This window comes from Crocodylus siamensis, chromosome 4 (assembly GCF_052110815.1).
Source record: "Crocodylus siamensis isolate JL-2025a chromosome 4, ASM5211081v1, whole genome shotgun sequence".
Lineage (NCBI taxonomy): Eukaryota > Metazoa > Chordata > Crocodylia > Crocodylidae > Crocodylus > Crocodylus siamensis.
In genome coordinates, this window is record NC_143398.1 from 107378870 (window position 1) to 107406419 (window position 27550).

General features: G+C 45.2%; 1 protein-coding gene across 1 annotated transcript in view; it reads left to right on the forward strand.

Moving 5' to 3' along the window:
* CREB3L2 (cAMP responsive element binding protein 3 like 2) overlaps positions 1-27550 on the forward strand; it is a 117637-nt gene that overhangs the window by 77631 nt on the left and 12456 nt on the right. Inside the window, exons 3-8 of the mRNA XM_090043315.1 lie at positions 4853-5013; positions 6944-7031; positions 8807-8985; positions 9603-9749; positions 10607-10665; positions 12029-12097. Of these exons, the coding sequence (XP_089899441.1) occupies positions 4853-5013; positions 6944-7031; positions 8807-8985; positions 9603-9749; positions 10607-10665; positions 12029-12097 (703 nt within the window). The remainder of the gene's footprint in view (positions 1-4852; positions 5014-6943; positions 7032-8806; positions 8986-9602; positions 9750-10606; positions 10666-12028; positions 12098-27550) is intronic.

Below are 27550 nucleotides of genomic sequence, written 5' to 3' on the forward strand. Positions count from 1 at the left end.
TGCTTTGACTACAATATTTTGTTGCCATTTGCGTCATTCTATTGGCCACCCCCTCCTTACTTTATGCTATCCAGCAGCAGCTGCTTCTGTTTGCTTTCAGAGCCCTCCATGGGCTTGTTCCCTCCCTACTGATCACTTCTAACTCCGTTTTGAAAAGTTGATTCCCACCTCCAGTTGGGCTATACTGTCTCCATTGCTTACGACTTTCCCTTGTCTTGCTCCTCACAATTGGACATGCCTTGCTGTAGGCACCCGCAAAGTCATTTCATTGTTCTTCAAATGTCTTTGTAAGCCCCGCCTCAACCATGATGTCGACAAAGAAATGCAATGAGGAATGTGCTGCCAAGACCACTCTCTACTGTGCTGATCAACCTTGTCATGTTATTTCGTTGCATTTTCCCCATCTGCCCAGATCCATCTATCCTCTGTCTCTTGTTGTTGTCTTAGACCCAAAAACTTATAAGTGAAGTATAGCAGTTCTGGGTTGTAATATGTGACTACGACTCCTCAATACTATGATGAAACTTTATTATAACAAAATCCAGCTTTTTTACAGTCCTAACAGAAGGAACCAGTTTTGGGGTGCAGCAGATTGACTAACCTTATTATAGCGAACACCTCCTAGTAGACTTTCTCCCAGTCCCATGGGAATTTTATTATAATATGGTTCTTGTAAAAAGATCATCAGCTATATTGATCCACTCTGTTCCAGGTCTGTGGAATGGGTGAGGAGGGGAGTGGAGGGAAATATCTGGAGCTTTCTTTGATATGATGAGAGCTCCCAGGTGCCTTTAAAGATCTGGAGATAAAGAAAAGGTAAGGCTGGCTCAACACCAGCATGGTGGTTAGTGTAACAGTGATGTGGGGGAGGGAGGCAGAGGATGGTTAGGTGGGTCTAGTTCTCAGTGTCACTCTTTGAGCTGATGTCAAGAAAAGAACTAGATAAGGTTCCTCCATAGTGATGTCCATGTTAAATATAGCATGTCACTTACTGCTAAACTTTTCATGCCCTGATGAGTATCTTACTGGTTAAACTGGCTTTTCGTGTCTAGAATCTCTCTCAAACTGTTTCTGCAGAATAAGTGGCTTTTCCTAAGGGCCTCAGAGTTATGAGCAGGATCAGATTCCAGGGGAGCAAAGTGATTTAAGAATGAGCACATATTGCCTCTATTGTGGCAGCCAAGCCTTTCTGAAAGTGAAATCAGATTAGAAAGTCACACAGCAGAGACCAGAGGGAATGGCCTCTTTCCCCCAGGAGCTCAGGGCTGCATTTCTGTCCTGCCATGCATATCTTGGAAGGCACTGAGGCCTGCTTGTGCAGAATACCATGCCTGTTTTCCCAAAAGTTGCTTACAAATGACAATTAATGAATGACTTCCAAGAAGCAGCATCTTTTGGTGAGGAGAGAAGAAAACAAACTGATGCATAGGACACCACAGTACAATTAAAGGGAGGGGATACTTAGGCTGAGTCCACCAAAATTAACACTTTTTAAATCAAGTGTACTACAGGATTTTTTGGGTCTGGACAAGGATTTTGGAGGTCTCATATGAATGGTCCATGCAGTAAACTGAAGGGAAAGCTGTTTGGTAGAATAGGTATAGCCCCTGTAGTGGGGGAAGGAGGTGTATGGAGGATGTTGCCTGCCATGGTTCCCCTCTTTTATGTGTGGCAGGTTAGGATGCTAGGTCTGCATTGTCAGGGTTGATTGGTAGTTAATGTAGAGTTTCGATTATGGTTTGTATAGGATGGTTTGGATAGGGATAAGGGGGTTGGACTACACGTCCCTTCCAGCCCTACTTCTCTACGATTTCTATCGTAACGGTAAAATTGCGAGCATGTGGTATCCTTTGTATGAGTTGATATTTGGATAAGATTGCCTTTTCCTGTAAATATTTAAATATTTTCTTTTTAAGCTGCCTTGAAAAATTCAGGCATAGGCATTTTAAATATGTATAGCAAAGGCTAAGAGCCATCAGTTACTTTTCCTGGCAGAATTGGGATTACTGTTTCAAGTTTCTGATTACAGGATATATATTTTCATTTTTAATTCCTTGGTGTGTCTTTATTCAAATTACACCTTCCCTTGCCAGCAATATAGGTTGCGTTACACCACAAAGTAATTGCTAGCATCAGAGCTGCATGTTGTGTCTCTCTCTTTCCGGGCACTCAGCTGCCAGCAACACAGCATGCAGTGCTTGTATCAGTGGGCTGCAGAAACATTAGAGACTGCTCATTTGTTCTGATTTCGTTGCCTGTTTGCAGTTGAACTCTCAGGAATTTCATTCTGCCCAAGTGTGTAAGGAATTTCACTATTGTATGCGGTGTTTTTGGCTCAAGGTGGTTGCGTTTCAGTGTTGGATGAAGTGTAGTGTGCAGCTCTGAGCATATTTGAGTGGCATGCTGTTGATAAATCAATTATACTTGTTTGTGTATTATGAATACACACACATGCGCGCGCGCGCGCGTGTGTGTGTGTGTATATATGTATGTATATGTGTATATATGTATATATGTGTATGTATGAATAGAAAGGTAACAACTCGGACTTTTAAAAACAGAAAATCCCTGCCATTCAAATGCACGCGCACACTCTTAACTACTAGGTTCTGCTTTTATATATTTATATTATATTATATTATATTATTATTATATTATCTATATTTTATATAGATATTCATGATACACAGAAGAGTTTAGGATTTTAGCATTTACACACATACACATATGTGGAGTATATGTTTGACATAATATGTACACGCATGCAAAGGTTTCTGCTTTGTTTCGAATCTATATATGCAGTAAGTACTGTGTGTGGAGGCAGAATGGAGAAGCAGCAGAAAGAATAAAAACTCTCGCCTCCCTATACATTTATGCTACGTGACTCAATTTTTAACTGATTGCTATAGCATGTTTCTTCCAAACACCGTTAAGGCAGCTTTACCCGCTGCTGAAATGCAGCCACTCTGAAGCAAGAGGGATGAATAGTTTTTAGAACTGAACTACAGCAGTAAAGTGTTTAAGCAGAACGTAGTGGTTAGAATTCATTTGTGTGTGTAATGGCAGGGATTTTCTGTGTTTAAAGCTTGAGTTGTTACCTTTCTATTCCCATGGGCCTAACCATGGTAACTTTCTTTTTTTGGGACAAGGCAAGCAACTATGGCTCCCTCCACAGGCTGTCTGTCATTCACAAATTTAATTGACCACAGGTGTCACTGGAAGCTCTGCAATTATATTTGTCGTCCGCCTTTTCCCCCATAACTTTTCAGTCATGCCCAATCCTGGCCCAGAATGTGAGGAATCTAGTTTTGTCCGGCAAAATGCTGCACTTGATCTCTGAGCTTTCTGTTAATGGGTTTTGCCAGTACACGATGCACATTTCATTGCTTCTAGTCAAAATACACATCTTCTGTTGTGACTCCCGGCTGCTCCGGGGAGAAAATTAACATAATCACTATGGCACCAAAGCTCCTGTGTAATCATGAAAGCCATTACCCTCTTTTACACTTATTAAATGAAACCCTGGGGAGAAAATCCTGATTTTTTGCACAAGTGAAAACCTCTTGCTTCTTGAAAAGCATAATGCAATCTCAGCAACTATGAAACTACTGCAGGCTGTGGAAAGAGCAAAAGGCTGTCCAGATGCTGGTAGGAACAAAACTGGCTCAGCAGGTATTGGCCTGTGACGAAGATGACTCCCTGGCTGCTTTCTCCAATGGCATGTTTAATCCTGCTCTGTTGTCTGTTAGCAGCTGTTGGCAGTTGAAAGGAATTAGTTCTGTCTCCCTCTCCTCCCTGTGTCCTGGGGCTAAAATGAGATTTACAATTATGAAATGGTGTGGTTGACTAGGTGTGAAGTAGTTTGGTAGTTACGTGTGGGGTTACCATACGTCCGGGTTTTCCTGGATATGTCCTCTTTTTGGGTCCTCCCATCTCCATCTAGGCAGTTTTTTAAAATATCAGCAAATGTTTGGGATTGTGCTCTGCTCGGGATCAAAGCTTTTTTTTTTTTTTTTTTTCCCCCCCCCCCCAGTGCTTTCTGCCTTGTCCTAGCAAGGAGTTGCTTGGGGCTGGGGGGAGCGAGGGAAGGCAATTGGAGGCAGGGGACGCCATGTGCATCTGCGTGCACATGCACATGGCCAGCATGCAGCCAGGCAGGGTGGTGGGAGCAGCTGCATGCAGGTAAGTCTATGGGGGGGAAGTGGTTGAAGGGCCAGGGCTTGGGGACTGTCTGGGGAGGCTGTGTGGGTGTGTGAGCGGAGGGTGGGTACCTGGGGGAAGCTGTCTGGATGCTAGGACTGCAGCAGGGCAGGGGAGGTGGGGGAGGCACCTGCCCCACCAGTAGGGAAAGAGGGCATAGGGATCCTTCTGGGAGCAGCGGAGCTGTGTGGCCCAGCCAGCAGGGCCGGTACATGTGCTCACGGGGGCAGGGCATTCAGGAGACCCTGCAGGGAGCTGTTGGTTGGGAGTGAGGGGCACTAGGGGATGGGGAATCATGGGTCAGTAGCGTGGTGCCAGGATGCTGTGGGTTGGGATTGAGGGGCACCAGCATGGTCTGGGGGTGGGGTACTGTGGGTCAGGAATGAGGGGCGGCAGCAGGGCTGGGGGGGAGCTGTGGCTTGGGATTGAGGGGCAGGGGCAGGACACTGGCATATCACTGTCCCCCCACAATCGTATTGCCTCCAATCCCCAACCTCAACAGGTGTCCTCTTTTTTGAAACTGGAAATATGGTAACCCTAGTGGGGTTCCACTGATTAGTGGTGAAAGTTTCTTGGTTGCTCTTCATCACAGCAGAGGCACTCTGGTTTTGTGTTTGTTTTAACTCTCCCATAAACTCTTTCTCCTTGGCAGCTGATCTGGAAAATGAGGAATGGTGTCTGAGTGCAGAGTTGACTTCATCATCCATAAAGACCGAACCAATATTGGGTGAGGCCTCAGGCCTTACGCCTTCAGTCAGCCTCAATGTCATACCCGCGTCACTGGAAGGTGAAGATGACCAGACAGATGACACGGTACTTGGTTTTATATTTTCCTGCATCTCTAGTTTTAGTGCAGGTTCCCACAATGCTTCGTATATCAGCATAGCATTTTTGATATCCAGGTTTGTGAACTCAGCCATGCTATACATTATGGTTTGGTGTTGCCAACCAAATACTGCAGGTATTTGTTTATTAACTGGTGTTTTCTACTGCTGTTGGCTGTGCCTTGGCAGGATAATAGCCTGCAGTTCATGCCTTTTTACAGATGCTCACTCAATCTCTGGTGAACCAGTTCTTCCTAGAATTGCTAATCCGTTAGTCCTGTTGTTGAATTTGTGGCAAGCTACACACCCCCCATCACCCATAATGACTTGCCTCCAAAGCTGTTAAAACTCGCTTTAAGATTGAGTAGCCAAAAACTGTAGTGAGAACTTCTGTACCACACTTTGCAGTCTCTAGAGCTACATCAGTGCAGGTTTGCTAGGTCCCTTAGTTTTTGTATTCAGTGTTCAGCGATCCTGTCAAGCTGCTGTTGCTCCCAGTCCAGTTGGCCTAATAAGGAGTGTTCCAGATGCATTTGTGACCACAGATTCAACAGCCTTCAAGCAATGACCAAGGTTTAGCTTTGAATGCTCCAACCAGCTAAGTTGATTGAATTCCTACCTTTTGCTCTCCCCCTAGCCCGGCTGCAATGGTGAAGGGGCTGGTCATATCCAGCATTTGCACTGCGGAGAGATTAGGCAACAGGCCCTGTTAAAAATGAACATTCTTGGTTGTGTATCAAAAATATTGCATACAAATTAATTCACTTCCCAGGCAGGAAGGAGTGGCAGGCCTCACTTTGTAATCTGAAATTTTTGTAAATCTGAATGCGCCATCTGCAGTATACGGTCCTGTTATAGTTGAGATGTCATGTTATCATAATCTTTGGTCCTGTCTGCTTGCCTGTACTGATGGGTTACTTGATTAACTTTTACTCTTTGGGTGTTTTATACATGTGCTCGGGGGCAAGGGGCGCTTTTATTAAAGTGCCTGGAGCATCACATGCATCAGGGTCCCCATGCTAATAAAAGGTGGTGGGGGGTTATGGTTCAAGCTATAGTTAAAGTGCCCCTGCCACCAGTTTAAAGCACTGAGACGCTGATGCACATGGTGCTGCAGCATGCTCCAGCAGACCCAATAAATCATATATAGATGATTAAAGGGTGTTTATATGTGTGTACAGCCTCAAGGCATGTATATAGGCATCCTTTTGTTGTGGTCCTACAAATTACCCAGTGACGCTTCTGATTATACTGGGTGCCATGATAAGCAGGGCTGATTTGCTTGGGTTGGGAATTACTGGATTACAAAGAACTGCCGGGTACAATCGTGTGCAGCAACACTATGTCCTTGGCCTGACTGCATCCCCTTCCAGCATAGGCCTGTAACTTTTGTTGGTTGGTCTGCCTTTACCTACTCTCTTTCCCCCCTGCTCCTTCACTTGCAAAACGAACTTGGGTCCAATATCCTGACTCTTACTGATAAACACCCTGATCTCTCTCCCGGATGATAGCTCCCCTGATACTGCCCTGGTACTGCCGAGTGCCCTGACCTATCCAGGCTGTCAGACTTTTCCCACAAAAGAAAAGTGCTTTCTATCTTCAGAATCTTCTGTAGTTGTCAGGCAAATCCTAGTGGCAGCGCTGTTATCAAGTAAAGTAATTGGAGTGTGCCTTTCAGTCTGAAATGTCATCCTGAGAAGTGATCTTTTATTTAAGTAAATATAGTAGTAATGGAGGGCCCAGCAAATAGTTGCAGGGCAATAGTCTCACTTACCTGGGTTAATAAGTTACAGGGAAGCAATAAAAAGCTCTCTGATGCAGATGGGGAGGCGAGTGAAGCCTGTCTGTTTATGGAAAAACTGACTCTGTCCTTCTTGCATTTTAACTTTGTGCCCCCTACCCCATGCTTTCTCCTTTAGAGTAAACCATTGAGCCAGAAAGTTCTTCCAGAGATTAAACTGGAGCCACATGAAGTGGATCAATTCCTGAACCTCTCTTCTAAGGAAGGTTTGTTAATTACTAGCCCAAGCTACTGTACTGATGGCCAGAATGTGGTATGAATAAAGCTGAACCTGTTTAGCCACGAGAACTGGAAAGCCAGCTGTTTTGTCTCCAGACAAAGTTGGGACACCTTCTAGGGAACAGATTCCGGCTTCCAAAAAAAACATAAGGGTCTAAAGAATATGAATCTACTCTATCTTTATCATGTAACTGATTCGACAGTTTTCAGAGAACTCAAATCCTGAAGGTATAGAATTTATTTAGCATAGAAAACAGATGTATTTTGACTAGATGTGACTGAGACGTTCAGAAAAGTGGAACCTGAGTGTCCTTTTTTTACTTTGTCAGATGGCACAGAGATAAAGGGATGAGGTGACAAAGTAAGCAGGAAGTCAGTTCAGGTGCACAAATGATTGTAGTGTCTTGGATGTCCTCACTAAGTCAGGATCTCATTGTACTCTGTGCTGTACAAACATAGACCAAAAAGACCTGTACCCAAAGATAACATACAACTTTGTGCAACAGGAAGTCAGGTAGCTTGTGGAATCATTTGCCACAAAATGTCAAGGGATCTGGCTGTATTTGTGAGTAGATAATTTTCTGACTGTTGTGTCAGATAAGGCCGAGCAAAACTGCTGCAGGGAGTGCAGTAATTGGCTTGGTGGTAGGTAGGGGTCAGCCAGTACTTAGCCTAATATAAGTAGGCTGACCATATAGAAATCTGGGACATAACTGGGGAAAAAGCAGACACTGCCCCTACCTCTACCCCTCCATGCTCTCACAAGTTTGGGGGGGTGGGGCTGCATGCCAGCCTGCCTGCCCCGCTTCAAGGCACTCTGTCACATACTGCAGACTGTGCCCTGTGCCCCTGTTTTTGCAGGATGCCTATTAATTCCCAACAGCTGGCCAAAACCAGCCTCTGAAATCCGGAACTGTCCTGGCTAAAACAGGACATATTGTCACCCTAAATATATAGCATTACACCAGTGGCTGGTTGCATTAAGGGGATTTCTATCTCGTGTGTGTCAGGTACTGGCCACTTGATGGTAGTGACAGTAGATGATTAAAGGACCAGTCTAGACAATCAGCTTTCCTGATTTCATTCTTCTCTCCCACACTACCTGCTTTACATTTTAAGCTTCAATTTACATAGTATGAATGGAATGGTAAGTTGAACCCTCAGCTTTCCTTCTCACTTGCGGTCATTTAAAATTTGGCCCAGGTCAACAGCAACTCTAAGTCAGTGCCACTATGGGCATCTGCTAGGTGGCCTATGAAAAAGAAATGAGTGAGTTTGCCCTGCTTTTTTCTGGACAGGTATCCACATAAGAGATCTTCCTATGAATTTGACACTAAGTAATACCCAGGTTAGCAATATCAGCAGAGGTGCCATGGGCTCAAACTGGGCTCCCACACAGAACTAGCTGGCAGGGAATGGGGAAAGTTCTTTCTGCAGTAACAAGGGTTATCCATTTGATACACCCCAACAGAACAAAACTGCTTAACCCTCCAAATAACCGTCTGCTGCTAGACTAAATGTTTCAGGACCATGACTATTTACAGCCTCTCTGAAAGGCCGGGGGTGCCTCTGCATTGACAAGTCTCTGCTTGGGGACCCTGCACATTCAAAGGTTCCACTTCTCTGCTGTCAGCTTTTTAACAAATGGCCCTCAGTCTTGACTTGCCCCTAGTTTTTTAAAGCTGGTGGTAGTTTACTGAGAACACCTGACTTGGCCTTTTATGATGAAAGTCTTTGTTTTTGTTTCTTCTTTCCCATTCAGCAGTGAATTTGCACTTGCCTCCAACCCCTCCCAGCAGCCATGGCAGTGACTCTGAGGGTGGGCAGAGTCCAACCAGATCCCTTCCTCCATCAAGCCCAATCCAACTACAAGCCACAGCTAAAGCGACCTCACGTGCAGCTTCATCCCTCTCCAATTCCCCCCTCCTGACAGCACCACATGTAAGTTGGGGGGCACCTCCTCTTGTTTTGTTACCTTGTATGTGCCAATTTGTTACCCCTTTTTCAGAGACAAACAAAATTTCTTTTGAGTGAGTCTCCAAATCTAGTTGTCAGGCTTTGGTGTTCCCACCAGTGTCATGTGAGCTTGAAGTAAAATGGTGATGCCATTTCTCACATGGCACATACTGTTTATTTGTCATTAAAGGTGCTCCAATTGATAAAGATCCAGGCAGCCCATGTGTCAGTGGATTGCCTGACACTCTCTTGGGGGTTAGGTAATTAATTCTATCACTGTTGTCAGTCCTGTCCTCCTCACTAATTTAACTTGTATCCCATTCAGGTCGGTGCGAGTTTTACCAATGACTTCAGTGGACTCAGAATGCTGAGTGTTTTTAGAAGTTGAATTTCTTTGGGCATTTTTCTCCTCCCCACCCCCCATTTGTGGGTGGATGAAACTGAGAATAGGCAAAAGGAGATCTGTGAAGCCAGGGAGCCCTAACCTGCAGCCCCCCGCCCCCCCCCCCCAAACCCTGATCCCATTCTCCAAGATCTACTGATTCTTGGATGATCTTACTATTTCTCTGCCTTTCCTTACCCTTCATCACTGGTGCATGCAGAAACTTCAGGGGACAGGTCCATTGATCTTGACAGAGGAGGAGAAGAGGACTCTGATAGCAGAGGGGTATCCTATTCCTACAAAGCTACCCTTGACAAAAGCAGAGGAAAAAGCACTGAAGAAAATTCGCAGGAAAATAAAAAACAAGGTAACTTTTTTTAACCCTGTGGCTTTGCTAAATGATTCCCTCATGCAGAAATGCTACAGTAGTTCTACAATAGTGGTCTGTAATGATGTACAGTATCTCAGATACTGTATTGTTTTGTTACATGAAGATAGCTTTCCTTCAATACACTCCTAAAATTACCCATCAGAGACAGCACCTCTCTGCACCCAGGTACATACTTGGCACAGATCACTGTGTCTTCCTGTCTGGGCACCATTTAAGGTAATGGGGCCATAAAGGTGCTAGTCTGTGTCTAGGCTGGATGCTAACTAGTACATCAAATCACATTGGCCAGCTTTTTAGAAGAAAACTTATTTCTCTTCCTTGTCTAGAAAAAGCTTCTGTGTCCTTTTTACTCAGTGATGAAACTTCCACTTGTTTTGTGCTTCTAAATGCTCCTGTGTATCACAGTGCCCTGCTCTTTTATTCCCTGAGATTCTGAAGCTAGAAAGCTGGAATGTCCCAAGTGCCTAGCTATTCTTTCAGCCTAGGGAAGGGATGGTCTTTAAAACTGACCATGCTGGTTATCTGTGCATAATCTTGCACATCCTTGGGCACTGAGGTACACAGTCGCCTCTGTGGCAGATAGGGCGCCTGAGTGCGCAAGTAAAAATGGGAGTTGTCGTTGCAGTGTACACATGTGGCTTGGCACATATTAGAATCATAAAGAAGTAAGCCTGGAAGGGAACTCTCAAGGTCATCTGGTCCAACCCCCAGCCTGAGGCAGGATCATCCCTTGATAAGTGTCCTTCTGATGCCTGCCCTGGAACCAAGTAAAGCTGGAAGGTTGGTCCTTTCACTATAAAAATGTTTGTATGGTGCTTTTCCTTCCCTCTTAGATTTCTGCCCAGGAAAGTAGAAGAAAGAAGAAAGAATACATGGACAGTCTGGAAAAAAAGTAAGCCAGCTTCCCTTTCAAACTAACCAATGATACCAGTTGCTGAAATGGCAGGGTATCCTAGCCAGCTGTTGAGTTTGTGTAGAATGTGTTTCATATGCCACCTAGTGGTAGTTTAAAAAGAAAGCTCTTGTCCAGGAAAGGAAACAGGTGGGTTTTTTTAGTTCTTCAGATAAAAACATATTTGTGAGACAAATATTTATATGTCAAGACTCGGCGCATTGCGCCGACTCTTCTCAGTTTACAGTAGCATTGAAGCAGAATATAAGGTGGTGGCAATTCCTGAGTGTAGCTTGTTCCACAGACCTGAGGTTGATTGGCTGTTCTTGGTTTCACTGGGGATAGTATCCTTGTGCCCTATGGAGTATCTTGAACATAGCACTGGAAAAGCTTTCCTGGGGGATCAAGTCCACTGCCCTGGATTTGCAGACAGTCATTAACCCAAAGAATCCTCAAAAGCATCACTTGAAACCCTCATGCATAACTACAAGGCACTTACCCAAAACACCAAGGACACCCTCTAATGTGCCATAGCTTAAAGCAGGGGAGACAAGGGCACTCCCAGTGTCTTGCCACTTTAGCACTGGTATTTTCCAGCATTTGTATTCTACATGGCTACATTGCAGGATTTTCTTGTTCAGTAAGCAGACTGGGGAAGCTGGCCTCCTCATGAGCAACTTCCTTGTCTTCAAGTGGTATGATGAGCAGATGAGAGGTAAAAGGAGTTGAGGACTGCTTGGGGGAGTGAGGAGGAGGTGGAGAAAGAGCATGGGAATAGTCAGTCTTCTTCAAAAAAGGATGATACACATTCTTCTAGTGAATTTGGCCCACAAAATTACTGTGCTGAAGTGCCAAAACTCTTTTCTTATTTCTTCCTTGCACCCTGTGCCAAAGAAGACTACACCCTACACTTGAGAGGTATATTTTTTAGTATGATCCGTAGCTTATTTTAGTACCCATTATCCAATTTTTCATTGCAAAAAGAGATTTTTCTGGGTAACTTTTAGTCATGAGACTACATGGTGGGATGGACCTAGGAAGTTCATCTGAACAGATTGTCTGATGTTCTGTCTCTGCCAAGAAAGAATTAGTGCAACTGACGTGGATTGAACTGTGCTGACCTCAAAAGCTTAGTCCAGGCTGGTGCAGCCTTTAGTTGCTAAATGTCAGGTGTAACCTATTACAAGGTGTTTTACATCTGGTGTGAAGTCAAAACATCGAAACGGAAGTTTGTAACAGTGCTTTTTCCCCTAATATAGACAGGTCCATAGAGTTGTCCAGGAAAATCAAGTTGGAACATGTTCAGCCCTTCATCGAACTGTCTAAGTTTTGTTTTTTTTCCCTCTCCTTGTGTCTTCCCCAGGGTTGAGTCCTGTTCCAATGAAAACAGTGAGCTGCGTAAGAAAGTGGAAGTCCTAGAGAACACAAACAGGTAAGGGGAAGAAAGAAAAACCACTGGAGTATTTTCCAAAGGAAAGGTGGGAAATCTGGAAAATAAGGGACCAAACAGAGCTTTGGATGACAGCTGGGTGATTTGGTTATTGACAAAAAAAAAAAGAGGAAGCAAAACTCCATGCGGTGACTTCCTGTTCAGTATTAAATATGTCTGGATGTGATGCTTCAGGCCAGGTTCTCCTTCCAGGCTGTTGTGAGTTGGGATTGCTTTGTGTCAGTTTTCAGTAACTCCGTCAGTGACAGAAGAAGTCTCAAGGCCCTTTCTGCTCTTAGGAGAGGAGAGGTCCTACTCTGGAACATAAACCTGCAGAGGAGCTCTGAGGCCCCAGGTCAGGAGCCCTTCCTCATTCTTCTGGGATTACTGTTTATCATTAGAACTGGTGCCCTGCATCATCAGAGAACTTGCATCAGTTTAGACATGCAGTTTTCTTTCAGAGAGAAACAGTTTTTTACCTCTTCCCCCCCACTAAGTACTTGATTTTAAAGTAGGTGAATCAAATGCAGCTTTCTCAAAGGGCAACCATTTCACAGTTGAGCTCTGAGTGGGAGGCCAGGTGAAAGAGATGACTGTTCCTTCATGATCCAAGGGTTACAGACTTGAGCTTCTCACGGTTTGTTTGTTTTTTTTTTTGATGGTGGCAAATTCCACTGAACTTGCATGTCCCTTTTGAACTTGTCCTAGATGAGCCTGATACAAATACCTACGTAGCTATGTCCCTGTGGTGTTGCTGTGGAATGCAGCCATGTCAATGAAGCATGAAAAGTGGCTTTTGCTGCAGTAGCTGGGGTTTAAAGATAAGGACCAAGAACTTGACACAGGCGTCGGATTTGTCTGGCAGCCAGAGTATTGCTAGTTGAGTGGCACGTGCTGTTTCTAATCTCTGGATCCAATCTCTAATTTCATGGAAACAGTCCCTGTATTACTGTAATTTGCTGGAGAACATCTCCCACACACCACTTGTGCATACAGACATCTGCTGCTTGTATGAAGAGAACCAGGCCATTTCTCCCACTCCTTTGCCTGTCGCCCTGCTCTGCCTTGTATGTCAGTAGGAATTGCTGCATAGGATCAGGCTAGGTCCAGCTATGGTAAAAACAATCAAGTGAGCAGTTCTGGACTAACCTACCAATAGCAACACACTGAAAATAATCTTGCTTCATAGCCCTCGTCTGCACTGACAACCGTGGTTTACATGAATTTACTCTTACTCGCGCCTTACCTCCCACCCCACGCAAAAAAGACTTGTAATCTTTCTCCCACTCCTGGTGTTTTGTGTAGTAATGAAAAGTGACATTATGTTGAATAAACCTGTAAGGAGGAAATTTTAATGTCTTCCTTCTCTGATGCTCTTCTATACTAGCCTACTATGAGGTGTTATCTCTAAATATTTTACATGTCATATACGTAGAATTAGTTTTGTAGTTTTCTTTCATCAGGCTTGCCTTTGGGTGTTGGTCTTAATGTTTTTTCTCATTTGTTCCACTTCCTTTTGCAAAGTAAGTTTTACGTCCCAGTACTAAATTGGTCTTCAATGATCACTGCCTCATTCAATGAATAGTTAGCAATATGAGAGAGATGTATGAATATATATATTTAATGAATAGGTAGCAATACAAGATATACATCATCTTCCTCCTTCAGTATGGCCCAGACTTTTAATGCAACAGTCCTCAACCTTCTTAGCCTTAAGCCACCCCTTGTTAGACTCAGGGCAGTCCTTGGAAAATACCAGCTCTTTGTTTTCACTCATTTTCTTGACTATAGAAAAACCGAGTAACTCTTCCGTTGCAAAACCTCAAAGACCAGAACAATGCAAAACGTTCTGGGAACTATAGATAGGGACATACCCAAATCAAGGATGCAGGTGGCTGCTTTTGCCAGATCGCGGGGCTGGCCACCATGTTCATGGGCATATGGCAGCGGCTCTTGTCCCTGCCCTGCCCTCCCCCACACCTCTGATTGGCCAAGGGGCCCTGGCAGTCTCACCCCTCACCACAGATTGGTAGATGGCCCCAAACCATGGCTTAATTACCATGATTAAACCCACAGAAGCCATTAATGGAAACATTAAGCAAATCCAAGCATTGAATTAAACTGTAAACTGAAATGTCTTATGAAATTAAAGCTATGCACAATATGAATTGTAACTAATACCATCACTATACTTTTATTAAATCACATTGTAAAAAGCAGTTTAATTGATGCCAGCTTTGAGACAGGCAGTTCATGCTAGCTGTTAAACTCTAGCATGCAGCATTCAATAGCAGTTGCTACTGACAATCTCTGTCTCTGGGGTGAACACTTGTCTGTCTACTGAGATGGCACACTAAGCATCCACTGAGTTGGTTGGAACGGTGAGGCCACATTTTGCAAGGGTGTCCAGATGTGGAAACCAGTCACAAATAGAGTCCCAAAACACAGGTACAGGCACTTGGCACTCTTTGACAAAGTTCATGTAAACAGCACTTTCCTTGTCATGCTCTTTCTGGCATCTGGGGACTGATCTCAGTAGCTGAGGTTTACAGCTTGGAACAGGCACCTGGTTGGGATCCAAAATGCAAACAGCAGCAAGGAAGGAGATTATCTAAACCCTGGTGACAGTACCTGTAGTATTGGTTCAGCTTTACAGCTATTGCCTGGAACAGGTCCCTTGTCCACTGGTTTTCATGATGAAAGCTTGACAGTTTTTATAATGCCATGTCTTTGACTCAACTTACCAAATCCATCAGTTTGTGTATGTGGTGGATCACAGCCTGCTAGCTTTCAAATAACATTAGAAGCTCCATGAACCTCTTGGCATTTTCTGCCACTAACTTCACTTGATCTTGAGCATCTCTCTGTTCCAGGAGACTGAAAAGCTTAAGCATGCACCGTGTGTCTGGTAGTACTGCATACGCTGGTAGTGGTAATGAATCACACCAAACCATGAATTCTACCTTGTGAGCACAGGCTCTGGTAGCAGCAACACAGCTTCCTGTGAGGCCTTCCTTTGACTAGTGAGGGATTCACTGTACTGGAGCTTGCGGCCTGGACAGTGCTTGAAGGCTTTCTTGAAGGTGAACACCAGGCTATCAGTATTGGGGAACTGTGTACACCAGATGTCACTTACTAAAGACAGAATGTGTTTATTGTAGGTGATGTGAACTGCATTGGGCAGCATTCCTTTGAGTGCATGTACATGGATGGCATTGTCGGACAGAAATGCTGAGATCTTGTTAAAGTCTAAGCCATAGTTGACCATTGCCTTCACTGCAGCCTGAGTCACAGTAGAAAAATTGACAGACGTGAGGTGTGGACTAGCTCTGTTTGAAAAACAGTCAGGTCCTGGTTTGTCCAGCTCCCAGATACAAATAAGTTGTGTAACACTGTTATCTTGAGGGTCAGTAGCTTCCTTGGCCACAATGGAGAAGGATTCATACTCTTCCAATGCAGACGTTATGGACTGTACGTGTGAAGCAGTTACTGTAGGGAGATAGTCTTGGCAAAACTTGTTCACCCACAGACACTTGGCAGCATTTGGCACACTTTGGTTCAGCTAGTTCCTTAGGGTGATCAGGTTTCTCCAACGGGATGTTCGCCACTGCAAAAGCCTTCATGAGGGAAAATGCCATCACTCACCTTGTCAAGCTGCTTTCCAGGGTTTTTGTAAGACAGGATGTGGTCGCTTGTTTCTTGCTCTGACCTTCAGCCTCTGCCTTTCGCTTCGTGTGCACCTTGGACTCGTAAGTGTTGATCTATACTAGTTTTCCTCAACACGTCCAGAGTTGTGTTGCAGGTGGTGCAGAACCATTTGCCTCCATCTGTTTAAAGTCCCTGCAGCATACTGCCTAATATGGTCCAGAGCTGAAACGTATTTGGTGTTCTTGGAGGATTTCTTATCGCTGCTCATCCCTGCTCAGTCCTCCTTGGGATGAAGCATGCTGCACCAACATGCCTCCAGCTGCTTTAAAGATGGTGCTAAAACTCTGCCGCTTCCCTGACTGACCCCAGACAGGTGTCTGTACTGAGTCTGTCACAGGCTCAGCCTTTCATTTTCTCCACCCCCTTCACCCCCATTGTTTCAAGACTACAGGGCTTCCCAGCCTTTTCTCTGCTTGCGAGTATGTTGCCCCTCCCCCAACCCTGCAGCAAGCCCACCAAAACCATGGAGCCTGCTGTTTTTTGCAGAAAACACCTGATCTCACGTTTTCTGTGAAAACTGTGAAATCATGAGTTCGGTAGGTCCCTAACTATAGATTCCTATTTGAGACCTCTGGCTTCATCTTGTGAATCATGACTGCACAGAGTGCCATGGTCCCCTGGTTGAGAAGGACTTATTTAATGCATGCTATCCAGACTCCACCATGAAGGCAAAATTATCAAGTTCTTCATTGACATTTATGGTGTCTCACTGCAGTACCCAAGTGCTTCTCTAAAATTTATGAACATGCTTCGCAAACCTTATGAGGCAAGTTGGTAGATCAGAGGCATAGAGAAAGTAGTAGAGACTGGTGATGATTTTGGCCTTAAACTTGGGTGCTCAAAGTATTTAGCACTTGTTTTGCCTTTTTTATTTTTTCCAAGCAGAGCTCCAGACCTCTGCAACTACGTGGGAGTGTTAAGCACTTCTTTAGATTTGACCCCAGGCATCTCACGATAGTAGCATATGAGGAACGTATACTGTTTGGTAGCCAACTGTGAAAAATGACTGTTCCAATTACTTGTTTTTCATCACTTAAGAGTTCGGTGGCAGAGCAAGTATAGCAGTATTTGTTCTCTGGTGTGACGATCGACCATAGGATGTTTCTTTCTCTTGTTTATTCTGTATATTCTTCCCTCTATCATGAGTAGGCTCCCTGGCTCACTTGATGCAGCCTACTTCAGTAAACATCCTTGATTTACTCCCACAGCAAGTCCAGGTCTCTGAACGAGGCAGAAGTCCTAGGGAGAAAAAAGTATGTGATCATGTAATTAAGGCCTTCATGTCAAGGCACGCGCACCAGGGAGGTCAAATCATGGTTATGAGGGTGCCTTTAATCCTGTTGTTTCCTAATTTTTGAGGGCGTGACATTGCATTTTTAATGACTTTTAAAGTGTTGTATGTTTGTTGTTTTAGCAAAATTAAACTAAAAGACTAAAATTCCATGATCTCGAACCATGCTGATGCTCTTTTCTCCACCCCCAAGTTGGGTCATCAGTGAGATTTGGACTTTTAGATTTATAGAACAGAATTCTGCCATCTGAATAACTGGAAGTAGCAGTAGTAGCAGGGCATTTCTTCTGTGTGGACCGGTCAGTAGAGGAGAATGAGACTTATGCTTTGCCAACAGTATCATGGCTATTTGCTAATGCCAGAGGGAAGCAGAGATTTGATACTACTGAATATAGTTACAGGTTGTGGGGGGAGTGTCCTTTAGTAGTTACAAACTTTTCTGCTTCTGTAACCTTAGCCTGTCTGGTAATTCAGACTTATGGTGAGACTCTGGGGAACCTTGAATGTTCTCATACCTCAGAAACCATCTCTTGCAGAAGGCTGATATCAATGAAGAAATCCAACATCACTTTAAAAGTGCAAGTGCAGACTTCAGATGGGTGAGGAATGTGTGGGTGTTCAAAACTCACAATATCAGATCCAAAACCAGGCTCATGGTTTATTAGGCAGTTGAGATCCTCGCCTTACTGTATGGAGCTGAGACAGCTGAGATGTGGACAGTACACAGGAGATGCTTCAAGTCAATGGAGAAATATCGTCAACACTGCCTGCACAAGAGCCTTTGAATCCAATGGGAAGATGGATCCACTAATATTAACATCCTCTCACAAGCAAATGCTGTGAGCATCGAGGTGATGATCATCCAACATCAACTTTGCTGAGCCAGCTATATCATCTGGATGTCTGACTCCAGACTGAAAGCAAGTTGTATTCTCCCAGCTCAGTCAAGGTGTACTCTCAAGGGGAGGGCAGAGAAAGCGCTTCAAGGACTTCCTCGAGGCTAGCTTGAAACAAAAAATGCAACCTCAACATCAGCTCATGGAAGACTATCTCCCAGGGTCCCCTCAAATGAAAGAAGAGTATGCTGCAATAATCTCAGTACTTTGAAACCTTACAATGACAACAGGAGATGGAAAAGTGAGAGTAGACGAAATGGTGTGCTGCAGACTGAATCGAGAATCCAGAGCCAACCCACCCTGCACAGAAACATGTGCCCGAGTTGCAACAAAATCTTTCGGTCCTGGGTTTGCCTAGTCAGTCATCTTCAGATCCACAAATAAAGCAATCATTACATACCCACACCTACATATGTCTACATATAATAAAATTTTTTACTCCTGTAATGTTAACCTCTCTTTCACCCTCTCCTATCAGTCCCATCCTTAGGTACTGTATCCTCCATCCCATGCCTGCCCCTCAGCTCTTCTTTACCATCATCCCATTTCTTGCCCCTTCCCACTTTCCAAGGCAGGGGCTTCCACCGTAGTCCCAAGATTCAGGGCAGGGGCCTTGTGTCACTGGATGCCAGGTGGGCTAGATCTGAGAGCCTGGGAGTACTGGCTTCCACTCAGATTTCTAGAGTCCAATACAGCAGTAGCCTTTAATGTTAGGTGAGGTAATTACAGGAGAAAGTCCTACTCTGTTGTTCTTTGGGATGTCACTTGCCAAGTGTGGTGGATGACAGGGAGGGGCAGTGATCTGATGGAGCATGCTCAGTTGAGCTCTTCAGAGAATTTAGTTGCCAAACTCTACGTAACCTCCACTAAGTGTGTATTAACAGAGACTTTCAGAGCCTACGTTTTTGGAGATGTTGCATCTTTTTCATCCCCATGAAAATTTGTCCATTTCTGATGTTATTCCCTTGCCAAATTTCAGGTCCCAGCTGCAAAGCACAAGGGCACTTGGGCTTCTCAATGAATTGGTTGTAAGAACTATACAACATAGATGAAATCACCTTTTTTTCCCTTATCCTGCGATATGTCGGAATCCTTGGAGCAACTCCCTCCATCCCCCAAATGCTAATCTGTGGTCAACATTTAACTTGGAATATTTCAGCCAAAATGTTTTAAGTGTGGCCAAGATGCACACAGCTGAAACCAGGCCCGTGAACATCCACACATCTCAGCAGGCAAAGAAAGAAGCTGGGGATTGAGATGCTGGCGAGCTGTTCTCTCATCTCCTACATTTTCACTGATATGAGTGGGTGACTGCTGTGAATTTTTTTGGCACTCTTACTGCTAGAACAGCAGCATATGCTTCCCTTCATAATTTATGACTCAACCTTGTCAGTAAAACCCATCCAAGGCCCTTTCTAGGCAGCTTTCTTAAAATTAAGGAAGTGTATTATTTGTGTAACTAGTGCCCAGCAGTACCAACTGAGACCAGGACCCCATGGTGCTGTCTACTCTCCAGACTCATAATAGGAGAAAGTCCCTGCTTCATAAGTCTTCATAGAGTTCATAGACATTTGGGCTGGAAGGGACCCCAGGGGATCATTGAATCCAGCCCCCTGTCCCAGGGGCAGGAAGTCAGCAGGGATCATAGGATCCCAGCAAGATAAGCATCCAAATGTGTCTTGAAGGCATTTGAAGTAGGTGCTTGAACTGCCTCCAGTGGCAGTCTGTTCCAAACCTTGGGGGCTTGGACAGTGAAGAAGTTCTTTCTTATGTCCAGCCTGAACCGGTCACAGTGGAGTTTGTGACCGTTTGATCTTGTCATCCCTTGGGGGGATCTGGTGAACAGATATTGCCCCAGATCCTGATGAGCTTATAGGTGGCCACCAGATCACCCCTGAGCCTGTGCTGTTCCAGCCTGAATAGCCCCATTGCTCTCAGCTTCTCCATCATAAGGTCTGTTTTCGTGACCTCTGATCATGCACGTGGCTCTGTTCTGCACCCTCTCAAGCTTCTCCACATCCTTTTTGAATTGCAGAGCCCAAAAATGGACGCAGTACTCCACCTGTGGCCTCACCAAGGCCAAGTACAGTGGGAGAACGATGTCCCGGATCTGCTTGAGAAGCATCTATGGATGCAAGCCAGCGTTTTGCTCGCTTTACTAGCTGCAGCATCACACTGAAGGCTCATGTTCATCTTGTGGTCAACCATGACCCCCAATCCCTTTCATTTGTAGTGCTAACCAGTGTAGCATTTCCGAGCCTATATGCATGGTGCAGGTTTTTCCTCCCAAGGTGGAGCACCTTGCATTTTTCGGTGTTGAACACCATCAGGTTCTCGTCCACCGATTTCATGAGTCTGTCCAGATCTGCCTGGATCACCCTCCTGTCCTCAGGTGTGGATGCTTTACCCCAGAGTCTGGTGGCAGCAAACTGGCCAGTCCTTTTCTGACACCAATGTCCACATCATTGTTGAAGATGTTAAACAGTATAGGGCCCAGGACAGAGCCTTGTGGGACCCCACTGGTCACAGCCCACCAAGACAATTGGCTCCCATCGACCACCACCCTCTGGGTCCTACCGCAGAGCCAGTTCCCCAGCCAGCAGATCATGGTGATGTCAAGGCAGCAGTTAGCTAGTTTAACCAAAAGGTGATCGTGGGATACCAGATCGAAAGCTTTTTTTAAAGTCGAGGTATATGACATCCATCTCTTCCCCTTTCTCCAGGTGATGTGTCACCTGGTCCTAAAAGGAAATGAGATTGGTCATGCAAAACCTACCTGCAACAAACCCATGCCGGGTATCCCTCAGGATATTGCCTTCAGCTACCCTGTTAAGGTTGGCCTCCTTAATAATCTTTTCCAAGACCTCCCCCAGGATAGAGGTCAGGCTGATGGGCCTGTAGTTTGCCGGATCTACTTTCCTCCCTTTTGTGAAGATAGGCATGACAATGTCCCTCTTCCAGTTATCGGGCACTTCACCAGAGCGCCAAGAGCTCTCAAAGATCCATGCTAGGGTCTAAGCTATGATGCTCGCCAGCTCCCTGAGTACCCTTGGGTGTAACCCATCAGAGTTGGCTGACTTGAGGGTATCCAGCCTGTGGAGGTGTTCCTTCATGAGGTCAGCTTTGATGGAGGGCAAGGAATCTCCCTCACCCGGGCCTCCCCATGGGGCTGATGGAAAACTGATGCAAAGTATCCATTTAGCAAGTTAGCTTTTTCCTGGGCATCAGTTGTCAGTTGTCCCATCTGGTTTAGCAGGGGTACAATGTTGCCCTTGCTTCTCCTCCAGCTCCCCACATATCTAAACAAGGACTTTTTATTTTCCTTGATATTTGTAGCTAGCTAGAGTTCAGTCACAGCCTTGGCTTTCCTGATTTGCTCTCTGCAAGTCCAGACTAATGCAGAGTATTCCTCCTTGGTGGCAGTTCCAGTCCTCCTTTTAAGATGCAGGAGGTCCACCAGTTCCCTGGAGAGCCAAGGGGGCTGCTGTGCTCTCCTGCTGCCTTTCCTTCGAGACGGGATGGACTTTGCTTGCGCATCCAAGATTGCTCCCTTGAGGGAGCATCCACGTGTCCTGAACTCCCCTCTCCATTGGGTTGTCACCTTTTTAGAGCCTCTCCGACAAGCCTCCTTAGCTTGTCAAAGTCCTGAAGTCGAGGACTTCTGTACAACTGACTGACTTGCCAGCTTTACGGCAGATGGTGCAGGTGATCAGTTCACAGTCACTGTCACCCAGCTTCCCTTTGATTGTTAGGTTGCCAGTTGGGTCACCCTTAGTTGCCAGTACGAGGTCAAGTAGCGCTTTACTTTTTGTCGGCCCGTACACTTCCTGCATCAGATAGAGGTCGTCCACACATGAGAGAGAGTTTTGTGACCGCTTGGATTTGGGCGAGCACTCCTCCCATGAGATATCTGGGTAGTTAAAGTCTCCCATGACTTAAATCTTAAATAGAAAATTAGGAGAAGTGGGAGAGGAAGAGATTTTGTTCAGTCACCCAGGTATTCACTGGTGGACCCAGGAAGAGAGTGCAGGTTTACTGCGTGCCAACCAATCCCCTTTCAGCTAGGCCATGTGTGCCTCTTGCACAACAGCCTGGTTGATGGATAGCAGTCATGAAGATCAGGGATTAAAGAGTATATTAGAAAATTGGGATATCCAAGCATTAGATGGAACTGATGTTGTTTGTTGCTACCTATTTCCCCAGAGAGGTAATAGAAATTGGATCCTGCCTTGCATATACATCACCTGTGGTGTGAATACCCTTATGCTGTGTGTGCAAACTGTGAAAGTACACAAGCTGGTCACTGTAGTATCTGAGATCAGGAATAAGAGCACCAGAGATGATGACAGCAGAAAGCCAGCTGTATTGCTTTCCAACTTGCCAAAGATCAGTTCTAAAAGTAATGGTTTTATAAGGTAAAATCTGGATGTTCTTCCACTGAAGTCTAAGAATGCTCCACTGAGGCCCTGTTCCTGTTCCCACTTGCTGTAAGTGGGAAGCACAAGCTTGCAAACAAGCCATCATAAGAGACAATGGTATTGCACTAGGTGAAACAGCAACAGAGTTGTTAAGTCTTGTTGAAGAACGAGGCTATTCCTTCATTTGACGTTGATGAGGCAATTTTACTAAGCTTTCCTGGGTGATCTGGGAATTTGACAGCATGTTGCAAGGAAACATTTTAAAATTGCATTCCTTTATTTTAAAACTGCCTTCATTAGAATTAAGTTTGTCAGCCCTGGAGCAACTGCTTGTTTTTGGGAGCTGGTCAACATTTTTGTATTTAAAAAAAGCTTTGTCATGAAAACTTTGTAGGAAATCTCTCTTTCTTTGGGTGGAGCTTTTCTGGGTTGCAATTAAAAGCTGGGAAACTAAATGTTGCTTGAGGATTTTCTTTATCCCTAAGGAATAAAGGAAAGGAGAATGAGGGAATGGATGAAAATGGAGAAACCGTTTTTTGAGTTTTGAAAAGATAAACTTTTTTTTTTGTTCTGTCAACAGGCAGAAATTCCACGGAGAATCTTGAACAAAGCAAACAGCCTGTTTTCCTTTCTGCCCCCTATAAAAAGTGCAACCTGTTTTGGCTATTACTAGCTTTTAAATGTAATACTTTGTTGCTGAAAGCTTCCCTGTAATGTCACACATTTTGTGCTTGCACCCTACTACAATTTTCATTCCAGAGAAGAGGGACAGAGGGGGGGAGCCTTGGATTGCAACCAACCTCAGCAGTCAAAGGAGTCCTTCCAAATATATGTAGACATGCCCAAAAATAAGACATCACAGACTGGATTGGATTTTCTGGCAAGACTTGGAAGGAGAGGGAGTCCTCAGCTGCTTTACAGCTTGACTGTGAGGAGCTTCCATTGGCAGTAGAAGCGTGAAAGCACATTCGCACCTCCTACTAGGAGGTGACCCTCTAATTGAATATCACTGGGAAATGTGTCAGACATAACGAGAATAATCCCCTAAGGTGCAACCCCCTTATCTGCACTGCCTCAGGATTTCGGTTTTTTCCTGTTAAAATTCAGCTGTAGGCAATATTTTTCATTGAAAGTAGCCTTGACCTTCCTCCAGATATTCAGTGGTTTGTCTCTTGGACTAATGTGTCTTTGTTTTTGAAGGGGACAAGACTCCTTTTCCCTCCTTTCTTAAAGTAATCTCATCTCAGCTATGGCCTAATAACAAGAAAGTAATCTTTCTGGGGGAGAATAACTTTTTTGAGACTTGAACTCTGTCTCAGCCTGTTGGATCAAACCATAGAATAATAATAAAAAAGACTCTTCCATTGGGTGGGAAATGATGAGTCCATTGTCATATGGTCCCCCCCAGACAAACTGGCCTTCTCTTGCCTTAGTTCCTGGCTGTTGATTTGAAGGGCAATGGAAGCATTTTGACCCCTGACACCAAGTTATTTTACCTCTGAGAGGCCCTGTGCATGTGAAGGTAACTCTGGCAGAAATTTCATTACCATCAGGGAGGTTGCCCATTGCTTTCATTGGTGCCAATGAGCTTAAATCCATTTCAAGATGGGAAGTGGAACTACTGTGATTCCCCTGCATGGTATGTGTGAGAGAAGACAAACTGAGGAATCTCAGCTTCTTGGATTCCAGGTATTTGGGGGATTCCAGCTTGCAAAGCTGGATTTCAGTACTGGACAGGGTAAAGCAAAGCTAAGCAAAACTAGTGGATTTGCCTCCCCAGCATCCCATCCCTCTAAAGAGCAGCAAGCTCTAGCTATCTCAAGGCTGCTTCTGCTCCTTTTTTCTTACCTCAACTGCTTGTGGATTCCTTCTGTCATTAGTTTCATAGTAGCTAGGGTCAGGAGGGACCTGAACAGATCACCTAGCCTGACCCCCTGCCACAGGTGGGAATGAATGCTGGGTTCACAAGACCCCAGACAGGTGATTATCTAACCTCTTTTTGAATTTGCCCAAGGTAGGGGCGAGGACCACTTCCCTGGGAAGTTGGTTCCAGATTCTGGCCACCCTAGCTGTAAAATATTGCCTTCTGATCTCTAACCTAAACCTATTCTTCATCAGCTTATTACCATTGTTCCTCATCACCCCAGGTGGTGCTGGGGAAAAAAGGACTCCTCCTATTTGCTGCTGATCTTCCCTGATGAGGCAACCACCAGGTCCCCTCTCAGCCTCCTCTTGCCGATGCTGAATAGGTTCAGGTCCCTCAGTCTCTCCTCATAGGGCGTGTCCTGCTGCCTTCTCACCAAGCGGGTGGCCCTCCTCTGAACCCTCTCCAGGCTGGCCACATCCTTTTTAAAGTGCGGAGCCCAGTACTGGATGCAGTACTCCAATTGTGGCCTGACCAGAGTCGCATAGAGGGGGAGTATCACCTCTCTGGACTGGCTTGAGGTGCATCTTTGGATGCATGACAAGGTATGGCTGGCCTTGCTGGCTGTGCTCTGGCAGCGGCGGCTCATGTTCATCTTGGAGTCAATAATGACTCCAAAATCTCTTCCTGCCTCTGTGCTTTCAAGAAGGGAACTCCCCAGCCTGTATGTGTGCTGTGGATTCTTGTTCCCAAGGTGCAGCACCCTGCGTTTGTCTATTTTGAACCCCATCCTATTCTCATCTGCCCACTTTTGTAATCTGTCTAAATCTAGTTGCAGCCTCTCTGTCCCTTCAAGAGTGTCCACCTCGCTCCACATCTTAGTGTCATCAGCAAACTTAGACAATGTGCTTTCCATCCCCTAGTCCAAGTCACTGATGATGTTAAACAGTGCAGGCCCGAGGACTGAGCTTTGGGGGACCCCAGTGCTCACGTCTCGCCAAGTTGAGACACTCTCTGGGTGTGCCCCATGAGCCAATTTTTTACCCATCCAACTGTACCGGCATCAATGCCACAATCCCTTAATTTATTGATGAGAATGGGGTGAGAGACAGTGTCAAAGGCCTTAAAGTCTAGAAAGACTTTGTCCACAGCAACACCATCATCCAAAGATTTAGTTGCTTGGTCATAAAAGGCAATCAGGTTGATCAGACAGGACCTGCTTTTGGTGAACCCATGCTGATTGCCCTTGAGCATGATCTCCCCTGCAGGCCCCCCACAGATGTGCTCCTTGATTCTCTCCAAGACCTTCCCAAGCACCGAGGTGAGGCTTATGGGCCTATAGTTACTTGGGTCTTCCTTCCTCCCTTTCTTGAAAATTGGGACCACATTAGCCAGTTCCAATCCTTTGGCACCTAGCCAGATGACCATGAATGCTCATACAGCCAAGCCAAGGGCTCCGCGATGACCCCTGCCAGCTCCCTCAACATCCTTGGGTGGAGGGCATCTGGACCTGCAGATTTAAAAATGTCCAACCCTTCCAGAAGATCCCTAACTACATCTGCACTGATCAAAGTCCTGACAGAGCTATCCCCAAGATTGTCTCTACCTCTGCTAGGAGGGATGTCCTGGTCCCTGCTCAAGAAAACAGAGGCAAAGAAACTGTTAAAAATATCTGCTTTCTTGTCTGGCGTAGCCACAAGATTTCCATTTGAGTCTTGCAGGTGCCCTACGTTGCCTGGTACCCGCTTCTTGTTCCCAATATACTTGAAAAAGGACTTTTTGTTGTCCTTAATCCTGGATGCTAGCCTGAGCTCCATCCCCACCTTGGCCTTCCTAATAGCCCTCCTACACTCACGGGCAGAGGAGGAGTACTCCTCCTTGGTGTTAGCTCCTTCCTTCCTGAATGTCCAAGGGTGTTTCTGAGCACTCGCTTCTCTCAGGGACTGTTACCCTTTGGGCCTGGAGGATCATCCCCTTAAGGTACGACCATCCCTCATGGACTCCCATCTCGTCTATCTTCTGGGCCCTCAGTGCCTCCCCCGCTAATCTCCAAAGCTCATTGAAGTTGGCCCTTCTGAAGTCAAGGGCTTTAGTCTTGCTGTAAGCCTTTGACACCCTGAGCTGGATGGTGAATTCCAGCAGGTGATGATCACTATTGCCCAGGTGGTCAAAGACCTGCAGTCCCCTCACCAGATCATCCCCAGTGGCCAGGACCAGGTCCAGCAAGGCATCTCCCCTAGTGGGGCTGTGCACCTCCTGGATAAGGTGAAGGTCCTGTAATACAGCCAGGAACCTATGCAAACAGTCAGACCTGGCTGTCTGCTTCTCTCAGCAAATGTCTGGGTAGTACAGGTCACCTATGACAATAACATCCCTTGTCCCCTGGTGATTTATATACATTGATTGCAAGGTTCCAAAATCATTACCTTCAAACAGGCATATTCAGTTTAGAAGATGGGAATAGCCACGTGCAGTGTTATGCGCCAACTACATAATGTTTATTATAGACATAAAGTTGCTTGTGTGACATTACCTGCTGCTTGTATTGTCCTGTGCTGTGTAATAGTGCTGTTGAGTAATCGCAGTGGCCTCTTTCAGCTGTGTTGAAGTGTTTCTGCCACTTAACTGCCTCTGGTAAATAAGGAACTGAAGCAAAGAAAGCTCTTGTTTTATTTTACTCTTCTGTGGAATAAACCATATTTAAGAGCACATTAACTGTCCTTGTTTAATAAGTTGGGCAGGCTCTGCTGGCCCAGATAAATCTGTGCTGCGAGCATTCCTTGCATGCACTTTAGACTCTACTCCTGAAGTCCTTGAATTCATTAAACCCTAATTAGCAATGTTCATTGATTTTAAAAAAAGAAAAAAAGAAAGGGAAAAAAAAAGCTATAATAGATGGGTGAGTGTATACCAAGCTGTAAAAGCACCTCTGGGGTTGTCCTACAATCAGCTTTTAGGAACTCAGTTTTAAAGTAATCGTGTGTGTGTGTGATCCTACATGTTCACTCTGCTGCCTTATCTCTTGCTCCAGTATTTTGACATAGACTTTAGATGAATAGATTTCATAGACTTTAGGGCTGGGGGGGGGACCTAATGAGATCGGGTCCAGCCCCCCGCCCAAGGGGCAGGAGGTCAGCTGGGGTCAGATGACCCCAGCAAGGTAAGCATCCACATGCAACTTGAATGTGTCCAGACATCACAGCTCTCAGAGCAGTGGTGTGATCATTCTATACAGGCTGCCCCTGTATGCATTGAAACTTCAAGTGTTCCTCAAGGAGG